General features: G+C 42.6%; 1 protein-coding gene across 1 annotated transcript in view; it reads left to right on the top strand.

The window, feature by feature from the left end:
- Nucleotides 1-15,536, top strand: part of PDE3B (phosphodiesterase 3B) — a 569,033-nt gene that overhangs the window by 495,991 nt on the left and 57,506 nt on the right. Inside the window, exons 8-10 of the mRNA XM_030201042.1 lie at nt 4,876-5,027; nt 8,057-8,194; nt 15,403-15,514. Of these exons, the coding sequence (XP_030056902.1) occupies nt 4,876-5,027; nt 8,057-8,194; nt 15,403-15,514 (402 nt within the window). The remainder of the gene's footprint in view (nt 1-4,875; nt 5,028-8,056; nt 8,195-15,402; nt 15,515-15,536) is intronic.

Genomic DNA, 15,536 nt, shown 5'->3' on the forward strand with positions numbered 1-15,536 from the left:
CATAGTACATTATTGCAGGCCATCTCAAGGGTAAAGATGACGATCATGGTATTCCTTTGAGTCACAACTTCCAATTAAGATTCCAAAAAGCCAGTAAGATAGGCTGGCCCAAGTATTTATGACCAGCAGATCCCTCTGCCCCTTGAAGAACTAACACCTACTTTCACAAAACTGCATGGCAGTGCCAACACAGCCCATCCACTTTGGACTGTGTTGGCATTACTGCACTGGTAGCGCAGTTTTATAAAAGAGGAGGTAAATGATGCTCAAACAATAGGTGGCAAAGACTCTGGTGGCAATTTCAACACTTCCATAAGATACTTCTTTACCGTGTCTCCTGGAGTGATTAAAGGAGACATAGGAAAGTTTTTAAAAAAAGGCAAATTACTACGTCTCACCAGATTTTCCATGTATTCAACTGTTCTTTGTAAATACATATTATCTCTCACCAAAGTTTAAGATAATTGATTGAACTCTTGAACTTTAGTCTCTACCTTGTCCATTCTGGCATTGTTCTTCTTCAAACCTTAAGAAAGTTCCACAACATTCTAAGAAACAAGCCTAACTTCATGCTGTTTAACAAAAAGTTCCTACACAGATGACTTCAAGTCATGGAAAGAGTCCCCTTACTAGGGTCTTCAGAACAGCACCTGAAGACTCTTGTTCCCCAACAGAGCCCACAATCTCCTCCATAGCTGGTTGTCCTGAAGTGGCTCCCTCCACTTCCTTGTATGCTGGCTCTGTCCTCAGCGTGGAAACTGCCAGCAGCAAGCTCCCCAGCAGAGGCCCTGATCCATTCTCAGGTTGCTATTCTAATGTCATGGCTCCACTTCCAGGTTGGCGAGGCGCAATCCAAAGATCAGGGCTAAACAAAGCCTTGTCCTTGCTACTGCTGGAGTGTAGTGATTCCGGCTGAGCAGAAGATATCAGGGGACAGTGTCCAACTGGTGCCCGAAAATTTACCAATTTTGTCTGGCAAAGTGGTAGTGGTATCCCAGACCTTACAAGAGCTGCCCAGGGTGCACCCTTCCTTTTCACCATCTTCCGGGTAGGAATACAATGTCAAACGCAGAGGTAAGCAAAGAGCATCCAGAAGCAACACCCACTACAGCACCATCTTGGGATCTCCCTTTTGATGTACTGGGCGTTCTGGTGCTAATCAGCACAACTACATTACTACAAGCAATATGCAGTGATAGTGTGTGAGCCCTTAACACCAACAAAATAGGTGGCAGTAAGTACTCATGTGGTAAATTTCTTTTTAATGTCTGCACACTAATGGCTAAAATCAAAATGTGAACCAAACGTTCTTAAAACATTAGGAGGTAAAATGTGGTGGAAGCCTCAGAATGCTGCAATATGCTCAAAAACTGAAAATGTTTCAATATTAGCAATTTTGTGGACACATCCATTAGATTGTAAGCTCTTTTGAGCAGGGACTGTCCTTTTTGTTAAACTGTACAGCGCTGCATAACCCTAGTAGCGCTCTAGAAATGTTAAGTAGTAGTATCTCAATCATTGACCAAAAAAACCTCCAACATCCACCGTTTTGACATGCTGTGTCTTCAGTAGCCAAAAAATCATTTATCTTTGCAGTCAAATCTCAATGGGGACCCGTTTCACCCAAACTTCTGGAGACTGCCTTGTAGCGCTATAGAAATGCTAAATAGTAGTAGTAGTAGACTGAACTGTGTTTGGCAATATTCAACAGCTACACAGTGAAAAACTTCCCTTAATGGTGTGTTTACCTACAAAAGAATAAAAAACAGTGAAAAACAAAATATAAACCCACTGACAAGTTACCTAAGAATGCAACCCATAGGGACTTGCAGCATATCAAAGCAGGCTTCACTTAAGCCACAGTCATCTGTATACAAAATGGCGGCTGAAAAAAAGATGCTAATATTGCAGAGCCAGTCGAGGCCAGGTTTGTGCCATCAAGGGCGGTGTCAAAATGACAAATCACAAAAATGCTGCCCACTCAGTTGAGGAGTTCAAACCAAATGGTTCACAAGTTTTTAATCGGAAAATCCACTAATGTTTTCTTTGAAGCAGTTTCTCATCCATGTCACCACCTCGTTTTGTACTCTCCACTTGATTCCCATTGAGACTTGACTGCAAAGTTAAGTGATTTTTTGGTTACTGAAGATACAGCATATTATGAGCGTTTCATTGAAATGCTTTTTGCATATTGACTGTACATTGATTGCATATAGTTTGCACACATTGAAATTGTGGAGGCTGGAGGTTTTTTGCCAGTGATTTAGATGTGTGCAGGATTGGTAACGCTGAAAAATATTTTCAGTTTTTGAGCATATTGCAGTGTTCTGAGCCTTTTTCTTCCAAATTTTACCTCCTAATATTGTATCTGTTGTAAGAACATTTGGTTCACTTTTTAATGTAGTGTGAACTTAGTCCTTTTGTAATTTTTAGTGATTAGCACATTAGTGGCGACATTAACGCATGGCCATTAATACCAAAAATACAAAAAGGCCATTTTTACTTAGCTTAGTAAAAGTGCCCTAAATAGCTAAGCAGCATCTTCTTCTATTGTAGATTTCACAATGAGAAGTTTAATATAATTATTTCTTTTTAATTATCTCAGATGTGGAAGGTCAGGAGTATTGCCAGAGGCAGAACTGAAGCTTATATATGTGTCATACTTTCAGTTTGTTATTAAATAAAGGTGAAGTACAGATTGCAAGGGATAAACAGCCATACCATTCTAAGGTTAAATGAGTTCCTTTTACAGCTGTTTTTGTTGACTGAATAAGTTAATCAGAGCAGACAGCAAAGAGGTGAAGAGAGATGCTGTACTATATTATTGAATAAGATTTGGAAATTAAAAATCTCTAATAAAAGTAGTGATGTTTTGGTTTTGACACATTGAATTATTCTTATTTTGGTTACTTTATCACATTCTTATATGAGTATATACACTGGGTATTCTTAAAGTCAGTTTCTTATATATGAATATAAGTAAAAATCAGAAACTCCAATTTTAACTCAAAATTTAAGTATACAAACAATGAAGAGATTAAAACATTTTTTATGATATGTGCTCAGTTTTAGGTGTATACACTTAAACTCAGGAACTGAGATGTTATAGCACCTTTCCATACATCATAGCACACCCTGCCTCCTCCTGATAAGTTATAACTCAATCAAATCTTCAAAGTAAACAAAAAAATTTTTTTGTTAATACAGATTATGTAGCACTGTTACTTAGCTTAATCAGTGGGTTTGATGCAGTCAGTGGTGTGTATAAATCGTTTCATACAGATTCCTGGTTAGTGTATAACTTTTTTTATATATAGTGCAAAACTTCTTCATTCAAAACAACACAACTTCCCAGGTTCCCTACATGGGCCATGTTTCGCCAGTCAAATGGCGTCTTCAGGGGAACTCAAGATACAGCAACTTCAGAAGGAAAACACGTTGTCATAATTGAACGTTTTTCACTACCCTTGATTTCAAAACCTGAAATGTATTGATTACCGATTTTCTTCTAATTTACTGTGTATTCTTTATACTCGTAACTGGAACATTACACTCTATTTCTTATTCCGGAAATGGCGATCGCCACTACGGTATTTGTAAGCCACATTGAGCCTGCAAAGAGGTGGGAAAATGTGGGATATAAATGCAGAAAATAAATAAATAAGACATAAAGGATTCAAGAGCATGAGATCTTTAGCAGATGGCATTTTGAAAAATTGTGTTTTCTTACCTTCTTTTATGACTGACTCATCATCATTATCATTCATTTATCATTTATTCATTTTATATACCGTTTCTTATTGCTATTGCAAAACAGAACGGTTTACATTAAAAAAGAGATACTTCTCATACATACATACAAACGAACAAACAAATAAGAACTCCAATCATTGATAGAAAAGCACAGCAACCCAAAAAGACAAAGAAATACATTTCTAGTAAAATCTAATACTCCAAAAAAAAAAAAAAAAAAAGAAACACAATTACCTGTAATAAATATAATTTAACCAATACTTCTACACCTTCTACTCAACTTTCCATGGAAGAATAAGATGGCTGGACTTTATCAAAACAAGGTCCCTACTTGCTATTCAACCTCTTTCAAGGTAGTATTAACTTGTGTGGCTAAGGTTCTGAATATCAACATGTTACAGATAACTGTTGTGTCTGCCCTTTCCTTACCCATGTACCACCCTGGCACAATCCTGGGTAGTGCCAAGTTGGTCTGTAAGGATTTTCAGCAGTGCTATCCATATACAGCTGCTGAAATGGCCAGCACTGTCTAAGTCACTTATCCAGATAATGGTGGCCGTTATCTGGGTAAATTGCTTGAGTATCAACATGAAGATTTTGCCTTTTCTGTTTTGACTTTCTTCTCATTCATAGTGGCCCTGTTTTGGGCTATGGCTTCATAAATCTTCATTTGTAATTGCCTGAAGGTTTTCCAGTTTTTAACCTTCACCCCACCCTTTTCCATCTATCAGGCCATTGGAACAGCACCTCTCAGTGATGACTCTATTTAGAACATTATATGCCTGTACCTGGAGTTTGGCCACAAGGTATTGACAGTGTATGAGGACAGACCCATTCCTGCCTTTCCTATTCCTGTGGAGCATGAAGAATCTCCTGCACTAGGCGGCTGAAGGAACAGGATGGCTAAAATAATATAAAATAATATCTTTAAATGTTCATCATAAATGCTACATTTGTGGTGTTGTATTTTTATGCTAATGTCTTGTAATGTGCATTATGAATGAGTTGCTCCGTTGAAAGGCATGTCCAAATTGATGTTAAATACATTGGCTATTGGAATCTGAAAGAAAATCAAGTTTTAAATGCATAACATATTATAACCTATATTTTTGTTTATAAAAGGGGACGATGGAAGCATTTGTGTTTTGAAACAATCAGTCTGCCTAGCAGAGAAACAGCTAAACAAAAGAACAGAAAACAAAAACAGCAGAGACAAGTTAACAGAAAATGATGACCATCATGCAGATTGGGTAGACAATAAGCAAGACACTGGGGTGAGAGCTTTGGCTTTAACATCATCTACTTGAGCTGTGATTCAGTCCTCTTTGTCCATGTATTTTCCTGTAAATGGGCTTTAAATACCGTGCAGACAGTAGGACAATGCGTAATAAGTTAACCGGGCTTGGGATGGAGCAGCCTAATGGTTAGTTCAGTGGATTGTGGACCTGGGGAACTGGATTCGATTCCCGCTGCTGTCTGATGGTCAGCACTGGGTTGAGATTCTGGGGAACCATGTTCAATTCCTTCTGCAGATATGTGGGACCCTGTAGCCCACCATTGCTCCAGTTACAAATATGTAGCTTAGCTTAGATTGTGAGCCCATTAGGGACAGTACAAAAGTACCTGTAATAGAAATTGTAAACCGCATAGTCACCTCAGGGATCACTTGCAGTATATAAAGTGCTGAAAATAAATAAATAGTTGTCTCTCTTGACTTTGATCAGTTCTGTTGTGCATTAGTTCTATTTCTGTTAATATACTTCAAAGAAAAGAAGCATAATTCCTTGCTTTATGCTTCTATTTTTGTTGAAAAGAAGGGTCACAGTCTTAAATTTTTGCAGAATTTTTAAGAATAGAAACCAAAAGGAGCGAGGGGAGTCAAAGAAAAAAAATAAGAGGAATCAATTTGAGGAGTTATTAGATACAAAATGTTTAATCCAACAGAAGATACACTAAATCATTGCATAAATAACAAAACAAATTAAAATGATAAAAATATATGACCTAAAATGGCTATATTTTGGCTAATCACCTGCATTAAGGGTCCACTTAAAATTGTACAGAATATATAATATCCAAATATATAGATAATCCTTCTTGAAAACAAGCAGGCTGATATTCAGCAGGAGATAACCAGTTAGGAGGGCTTCCAACCAATTTTCTCTTACTGACCCAGTGATTTGAGGATTTTCAACAGCACATAACCACATAATGCTGCTGAAAATCCAGGGAGACTACCACATCACTATCTGCTTAATGCTGGGGTGGTCTAGTGGTAGTCAGGGCAGAGCCAGAGTTTGTCCAGTTAGCAATCCTATTCCGACCGCTAGCGGATAAAGTTAGGGCAGCAAAAAGGCCGTTCTAACTTTATCCGGTTTGTTATCCGAGCACCTGTCTGAATATCAGTTGGCACCTGGATAACTTCCAGCGGTCATGAAATACCTGGATATTCAGTCTAGTACCTAGATTAGGTCAGACATTGAATATCTAGGTCACGTTCTGCCCATGGTGGTCAGGTACATGACAGTTGCTGACCACCGTGGGCTGAATATCAGCCCCAAAGTAGAAACATTTATTAAAAACATGTATAATCAAAATAACTTAAATAAACTGAAAAAGATTTTTTTTAATAGGCTTGTCACATTTCAATTCTGTTTTTAGGGAGGATTGTTTATCTGTATTTTTGAACGTTACATATTCCACATAGTTTTTAATACACTATTTGGCACAAGTAATTAGCCAAAAGATGGCCATTTTGTGTCTTATGACTATATATGTAACCTGCTGAGCGTAAAGGTACTAAAATTGGGATTACAAATAACAGATGCTATAAAAGTTTGGAGGGGCAACTTTCAAAATTTTGTGTACTATAGTGTCAATAGAATGTGGGATTATGCAATTTTTTTTCACAACTTGATGATTTCTGTGTTCTACAGCCTAAATCCTGCAGGTACCCAAAGTGAGGTATGTGATTTCTGGGGTTAATTACTTTTTTACTGATAAAACTTTCTCAGTTTTTAAAGACGTAATTAGTCCATATCTGAGGCTAAAATTTGATGGGATTATGCAATTGATATCCCTCTGTGACTGTGAAAAAAGAAAAACAAACGTATCCAAGGATTCTTTAACAAGAAATAACAAAATAGATTCAGCTCTAATGCACTCCTTAAGAGGTGGAACTAATTGAAATTTACATGCAAAATTTAAAAAAAAAAAAGAAAGAGAAAAAAGAAATGGAGTACTATATTTTTCAGGCTTCATATACTATAAGAGAGATTTTTAACACCAAGTGTGGAGGACAACATATATTTTTATCATTTATTTTTGGTGTTGATGCAGGTTTTTTTTTTTTTTAGAGTCCTTTTACTAAGCTGCAGTAAGCACTAGCGTGTGCTTACCACAACTTAAAAGAACTTACTGTGGGAGGTCCTTCAGTAAGTCTGAGATTAGTGTGCACAAACTGCACACTAAAAATGTTTTTTTTTTATGGCAGAGGGGGAGTGTCATGGGGGTGGAGGGTGGGCGTGCCAGTGCTGATCAGTTGGTGCATGATTACTACTTGAGAGCCCTCACTGCCTTCAAAATTGGTGTCGATAAATGATCACGAGCAAATTTTGTTTCAATGATCGCTCCTGCCCATGCCAGTTCCAATCTCAAAATGACTGCTAGGACCTCCCGTGGCCCCCACTCTCTCTGCTGGGGGGGGGGGGGGAGGGGGTTGAGGGTGGCAGCCCAGATGTACCCGCTCTCTACCATGGAGGAGGTGCCATTTGCGGTTTCATCTGACATCAAGCAGTAAATTTTGGCTGCTGATTCAGTTTTGGTTAAAACTGAGAACCCCGGATTTGGTCGTTCTGTACTTCTTATATATTTAGGGTCCTGTTTACTAATCCATGCTATAAGCATGCTAGTGTTTTTAGTGCGTGCTAAAAGCGCTAGCGCACCTTAGTAAACAGGGTTCTTAATTGCCTCTCTCAGGTTTTTTGACACTTCTCCTTAGCCATTCCTACCATTATGAATCTAATTAATTTGAGAATCCCTTTTTGGGCTGATGTAATGAAAGGTACACATATTTTATGTGGCAAAGGTATTAATAGCTAAAACATTTGGGCAAAAGGAGACCTTGAAATATAACTAAACATGAATGAAGTAAGGGCAAAACATAGGAAAACTGATATTTTGAAAATCTAGATAGCATTGTTGCTTTAGGTGTCTATTGTTTATTGTTGACAATTTGAAATGGATTGGCATGCCTAATTTGTAACTTATTAAATTACAATTAAACTGTCTCATTGCCACACAGGTAGAAGATGATTCTACATTGGAGCTTATGCTAATAGAAGATCACGATTCATTAATGGCAAAATTGGACAATTGGAATTTTCCAATTTTTGATCTCATGGAAAAAACAGGTGGCAAATGTGGGAGGATCCTTAGCCAGGTTTGTTTACACTTGCTATTCACCAGGAGGAGCACATAGACCTTTTTTCTAAATTTATTATTTATAAGTTGTTACAAATTAACTTTCAAGAAACATTTCTTGAAGGAAGGGAAATAGCAGAGGATCAAAAGAAACCCCAAAACAAACTTTAGTATAGTTGATATTCATCTTCTAATTTGTCTCCCAAGAAATAAAAAGAGCCCACTAGGAAAATAAGAGGAAAACTAAATATGTTATAGATAAAGAATCTTATTGAAATATGTCTTAATTTACAGTTATTTATTCCCAGTAACCATTGTACAAATATAATTGCTTGGTGGATTGAAATCTTATGTTTCTGGAAAAGCCATTGTTCATAGCACTGAATATAGATGTCTTGAAAATAGACCGATAGCTTAAAAAGTTTCTTCTATTTGTACGGTAGTTATGGTAGTTATATATTCATAGTAAACATAGTAGATGATGGCAGAAAAAGACCTGCACGGTCCATCCAGTCTGCCCAAGAAGATAAATTCATATGTGCTACTTTTTTATTTGTACTGTCCTCTTCAGGGCACAGACCGTATAAGTCTGGCCAGCCCTATCCCCGCCTCCCAACCACCAACCCCGCCTCCCACCACCAGCTCTGGCACAGACTGTATAAGTCTGCCCAGCACTATCCCCGCCTCTCACCACCGGCTCTGGCACAGACCGTATAGGTCTGCCCAGCACTATCCCCGCCGCCCAAACACTAGCCCCGGCACAGACCGTATAAGTCTGCCCAGCACTAGTCCCGCCTCCCAACAACCAGCCCCGGCACAGACCGTATAAGTCTGCCCAGCACTAGTCCCGCCTCCCAACCACCAGCCCCGGCACAGACCATATAAGTCTGCCCAGCACTAGCCCCACCTCCCAACCACCAGCTCTGTAGTGCTGTTGCAGCCATTGCACCTAGCATACAATGATTTTTGCTGTTAGAGCATGTTAACTGAAAAGAATTAACACATTTTTAGTAAAAGACCCCACAGGTTAAAAATGTTTTAGAAACTATTACATATTGAGGGGCATTTTTGATATGACATCTAAGTCTGACTTTGGACATTTTGCTCAATACGACCAGAATCCGAATAGCGAATATAGCAGTTTTTGAAACAGCTAAACATCTTATCTTTTTTTTTTTTTTTAAATGGCCACTTTCTAGATGTTTTTGTGCTCTGTGTTTCTTTTTGGTACATTTTCTAAAAAATATATAAAACGTCCAGGTGAAAAACACACAAAATCAAGTTATTGGGATATAGGAGGAGCCAGTTTCTTAGTAGATTGGCCACACAGATATCCCAGGAGAGCAGTGGGCCACCCTAGGAAGCAATGCAGTGGACTTCACATAAAAACTCCCAGGTAAAAATCTGTTATCCCTTTATATTGTTTGGGGAACCCTCCAAACCCCAACAAAAACCTACTGTACCCAACTATAGACCACTACAATAGCATTTATGGCTGCAGATGTCACCTATACAGTGGGTTTGGGGGGAGCTGACACTTCCTACCACAAGTGTAACAGTGGATTATGCACCAACAACTAGGCTACTCCAGGGACCTGCTTGCTGCTCTAATAGGACTGTCCATAACATCTGAGGCAGTCATAGAGGCTGGTATATACTGCCTCTGTGGGCATGTCTTTCACATCTCTGGGGGGTGGGAGGGGGTCAGGACCACTGGGGTAATAAAGTGGTCATGCCTTTTTCTCCAGTGGTCATCTGGTCATTTAGGGCACTTTTTTTGAGGCTTTTGTCATTATTAAAACACTAGTGAAAAAAGGCCCGTTTCTGAAACGAATGAAATGGGCACTAGCAAGGTTTTCCTCGGAGTGCGTATGTTTGAGAGAGAGTTTGTGTGAGAGTGACTGTGTGAGAGAGAGAGAGTGAATGTGCAAATGTGTGTGTGACGGAGAGAGAGTGAGACTGGGTGTGAGTGTGTCTGTGAGAGAGAGTGTGTGTGTGTGAATGAGTGTGTGTGCCAGGGGTCCCCACCCCCCTTCCGCCCTCCGAGTTTCAGGGTCCCCTCCCTCCCTCTGAGTTTCAGGGTCCTCCATCCCCCCCACCCTCTGAGTTTCAGGATCCACCCCCCCCCCCCTTCTGAGTTTCAGGGTCCCCTCCCCCCTTCCGCCCTCTGAGTTTCAGGGTTCCCTCCCTCCGAGTTTCAGGGTCCTCCCTCCCTCCCTCCCTCTGAGTTTCAGGGTCCCCTCCCACCCTACCACAGTGCTTCTCCCATCCACCAGCTAAGTCCTGGCCTGACCCACAGCCTGACCCACAGCCAGCAGGAGCTCCCTCATACCATCTCACTCACACACATTGAGAGGCAACGGCGGGGCTGACGCAGCCACGGGCACGCGGCAGGATAAAGTTCACCTCCCAGTCTTGTCTCCGCTTATGCAGCTGTCAGATATTTCCATGCGGCTTTCACCGCCACACCGCCTTTCTTGTTTGCCGATTTCTTCGCTCGCTGCTCAGCTGCCAAAAACCAACGAACGACTACCGCGAGACACAGAGAGGGTAGGCAGTTCGTAGGCGCGCTTACAACTACTTTCGTTGGTTGCCTTGCCTCTCACTGTTCCACCCTCGATGTCATCATGTTTTGACGTGAGAGCGGGACAAAGGTAGATGGTGACAGACTGACGAACCTTACGAACCCTTCACTTCAGTGAAGCCACGGAGTCAGCTTCAGAACGTTGGAGGTGGAAATTATTATAGTAGATGCTTATCTCAAAATGTCTTAGTTTTAGTTCTGGAGGTTTTGGTTTTGTTCCATTATGGCAGAAAAACATCCAAGTGTTAGGAATGCCCTAATTCCACCCCCCCCAAAACGCCCCCTTGTCATTGGGACGTACTGCAGATTGAATGCATAGATAAACATCTGCAAAATAGGTTTCAAAAATAGTGATTTGAACGTTTTGGCAAGCAAAATGTCCAAGTGCTGCTTTTATGCCACTTTTTAGACCTTTTTCTCTTTCGAAAATGAGCCCCGTAGTAATATAAAGTAAATAAAAAATACTCTGACACTTCATCCTGCAGGTGAAAACAAATCATATGATTGCATAATTTGACTTGATCTCAAGCTAATTTCACGTGTTTACCTTTATAAAATAACCATTAGTTTTGAAAGTTTTAGAGAACTCGTAATTTATGAAAAAGAAAATCTCTCATTCTGCTTTTTCAGTAGAGTCTTATAAAGCAAAGGGAACGTCGTGTCCTTGGCATTACAGAAGTCTAGTAATCTTATTGAACCCAGTCGATAACTGGATTTTTTTTATACTGGCCATAATTTTATGATGACACAGGGTTAATTCGTAAATAATGTCCATGGTGTTTTGAGACCATGTACATCACATCTTCATAAACTTATGTGGAAAAATAATCATTACGTTTTTAATTGAATTAATGTAAGAATTATGTGACTGTAAAATAATTGTTTCCTTGTATTTAGATTGTAAGCTCTTTTGAGCAGGGACTGTCTTTCTTCATGTTCAATTGTAAAGCGCTGCGTACGACTGGTAGCGCTATAGAAGTGATTTATAGTAGTAGTTTTTGTAAGGTTGCCTGTGATCAATGCTTTTTATTAAAAAAAAAGTTTTTATATTCTTTCATGGGTCAACAGTGTGGAAAATGACATTTCGTTGCCATCTAATATAATAAATCGCACCCTCAACGTTCTGAGGACATCGTTCTGAAGTCACTCAGACTCCCAGAACGGTTCGTAAGTTCGTGGTGGTGAAGCCACTGAACGACTTGCTGCCCCGCCCTCGCGTCAAACGTCATGACATTGAGGGCGGAAAACGAACAGAAAAATGAAAGAAGGGACCGCATCAAGGAAGGGGGAGGAGTAGGGAAACACGCGGAGCGTGTTTCCCTACTCCTCCCCCTGCCAAGGAAACGCTGGCTACCAACCTAGAAAACCACCCAAAAGCTACATAGATAAAATGGAGCCCCGCCAACAGAATGACCGAGGTCCAACACCCCCTGCCCCCCTCGCGCAATGCCCCCCCCCCCCAAAACAACCAACAAACCTCAACAGAAGAAAACAAATCCCACAAAAAACAGAAGGTGCAACACCCCCCCCCCCCCCCAAGCCACCCACCGTCGCGTACCTTTGCTGGCGGGGGACACGAAACCCCGCCAGCATAAGTCCTGTCTTCAGACTCCGGCGTGATCTTCAGCATTACTAGCCTCTGCAGGCAGGGCTTCTGTGCGTCTGACGTCATGCACGTACAGGACGTCAGACGCACATAACCCCGCCCAGCAGAGGCTAGCAATGCTGAAGAACATGCTGAGTCAGCAGACAACACAGGACTTCTGCTGGCGGGATTTTGGGTCCCCCGCCAGCAAAACTACGCAACGGTGGGTGGGATGGCGGCGGCAGCGGGACTATCGTGGTGGGTGGGATGGCGGCGGCGGGGGAACATCGCGCGGAGGAGGCAGTGACGGCAAAAAACAAACCCCTGCAATCTAGCAGCGCTTCCTTCACTCATCTTCAAAGCACCGCTTCCAGAAACCCCTGCCCCCACACACACACTCACTCACTCACTCATCTGGCAGCGCTACCAGACCCCCCCCCCCACACCCCTCTTCATCCAAGTTGAACACCACAACACACCCCCCACAACCCTCCAACACACACACTCTCTCTCTAAAAGTCTCATCTGCCAGCGCATCCTGAACCCCCCCCCCCCCCCCCCCCCACACACACACTCTGTCTCATATGGCAGCGCTTCCACAAACCACGTACACACACACACATATACACACACACACACACTCACTCTCATCTGGAAGCGCTTCCTAAAACCCCTGCCACACCCACACACAGTCACTCACTAATCTGGCAGCTGTTGCTAAACCCCCCCCCCCCCCCACACACACACACTCACTCACTCACTCTCATTTAGCCACACTTCCTGAACCACCCCACCACCACCACACACACACACTCACTCTCATCTGGCAGCGCTTCCTAAAACCCCTGCTACACCCACACACAGTCACTCACTAATCTGGCAGCTGTTCCTGAACCCCCCCCCCCCCCCCCACACACACACACACAAACACTCACTCACTCACTCTCATTTAGCCACACTTCCTGAACTACCCCACCACCACTACACACACACACACTCTCTCTCTCATCTGGCAGCGCTACCTGAACCCTCCCCCCCCCCACACACAAACTCACTCTCATCTGCAAACGCTTGATAAACCACCACCCCCACACTCATCTGGCAGCGCTTCCAGACCCCCCACACACCCCTCTTCTTCCAAACTGAACCACCCAACACACCCCCCACACCCCTCCAACATACACACTCTCACAAAATCTCATCTGCCAACGCTTCCTGAACCCCCCCTCCACGCACCCCACCCCCACACAATCACTCTGTCTCATCTGGCAGTGCTTCCTGAAACCCCTGCCACCCCCCCCCCCCCCCCCCCACACACAGTCACTCACTAATCTGGCAGCCGTACCTGAAACCCCCCCCCCAACACACACACACACTTACTCACTCTCATTTAGCCCCGCTTCCTGAACCCCCCCCCCCTACACACACACTCAATCACTCTCTCATCTGCCAGTGCTTCCTGAACCACCCACACCCCTCTTTTTCCAAGCTGAACCCCCCCCAACACACCCCCCACACCCCCAAAACACACACACCCCAAACACTCACTATCATCTGGCAAAACTTGAAAAACCGGCCCCCCCCCCCCCCCACACACACACACACTCACTCACTCATCTGGCAGCGCTTCCTGAACCACCCACACCCCTCTTTTTCCAAGCTGAACCCCCCCAACACACCCCCCACACCCCCAAAACACACACACCCACACTCTCATCTGGCAGCGCTTCCAGAAACCCCATACACACACGCACTCACTCTATCTCTCATCTGGCAGCGCTACCTGAACCCCCCCTACCCCCCCCCCCCCCCACACACACACACACTCACTCTCTCTCAACTAGCAGCGCTTCATGAAACCCCATACACACACACTCACTCTCTCATCTGGCAGCGCTTCCTGTACTCCCTGCCCCCCCCCCCCCACACACACACACTCCCTCACTCTGTCATCTGCCATTGCTTCCTGAACCCCCCCCCCCCCCCACACACACACACACACTCACTCTCTCACTTTCATCTGGCAGCGCATCCTGAATCACCCACACCCCTCTTCTTCCTAGCTGAACCCCTCCAACACATCCCCCCCACCCCCCCCCACACACTCTCTCTCTCTCTCTTCCTCTCCTCCAGCACACCAATTGCTTAGGTGCAGTGGCAGCAATCTCAGACACCAGAGAAAGAGGGGGGCCTGACACCATAGAGAGAGAGGGAGGGAGGTATCTCTGTCACACACACACACTCTCTCTCTCTCTCTCACACTCTCTCTCTCACACACTCTCTCTCTCTCTCTCACAGACAATGTGTTTCTGTCTCTCACTCTCATACACTCTATGTCTCACAGTGTATCACATTCACTCTCTATGTGTCACAGTCACTTACATACTCGCTTGGTCTCATACACTCAGTCTCACAGACAATCTGTGCCTCACACACACTCTCATTCTCGCACACACTGTATCTGTGTGAAACACACTCTCTCTCTCTCTATCACACTGTGTCTCCCATACGCAATTGCACACACTCTCATTCTCACACACACACTCTCTCACAGACACACTCACACCCAGACTCACTCTCTCTCTCTCACACACACACACACACTCGCACTTTCACTCTCTCTATCACACACAGTCACTCTCACATACACTCTCCAAAACATACACACTATGAGGAAAACCTTGCTAGCGCCCGTTTTATATGTGTCAGAAACGGGCCTTTTTTACTAGTATATAAATAAAAGATTAGTTATTAAAAAGGAATAATGATAATGGATCTGAAAGGCTTCTTCGTTCAGTGGAGAAGTTTCTGTCCTTTGGTTTCAGAGTGGTAGTAAACAATGTTTCTGATTTGGTAGAAAGTGTTCCAGTAATTTGTAATGAAAACTACATTATCTCAGAGTTGTTTTTAATGGAACATAAGATAAATTTAATAATTTATATACTCTTTCATAAAATGTTTAGACTATACAGCAAAGCATAAATGCCCAGACTTGTTAAACAATGACTCAGGTTTTCTTCCAGTCTTTAAATGGAAAATGCTTTCCAAATGTCTTTAGGTCACATATACCTTGTTTCACGATGCTGGTTTAATGGAAATCTTCAAAATCCCATCTCGAGAATTTATGAACTACTTTCGAGCACTAGAAAATGGCTACCGAGACATTCCATGTAAGTATAATACTATCCATGC

Source organism: Microcaecilia unicolor, chromosome 4, assembly GCF_901765095.1.
Source record: "Microcaecilia unicolor chromosome 4, aMicUni1.1, whole genome shotgun sequence".
NCBI classification, from domain to species: domain Eukaryota; kingdom Metazoa; phylum Chordata; class Amphibia; order Gymnophiona; family Siphonopidae; genus Microcaecilia; species Microcaecilia unicolor.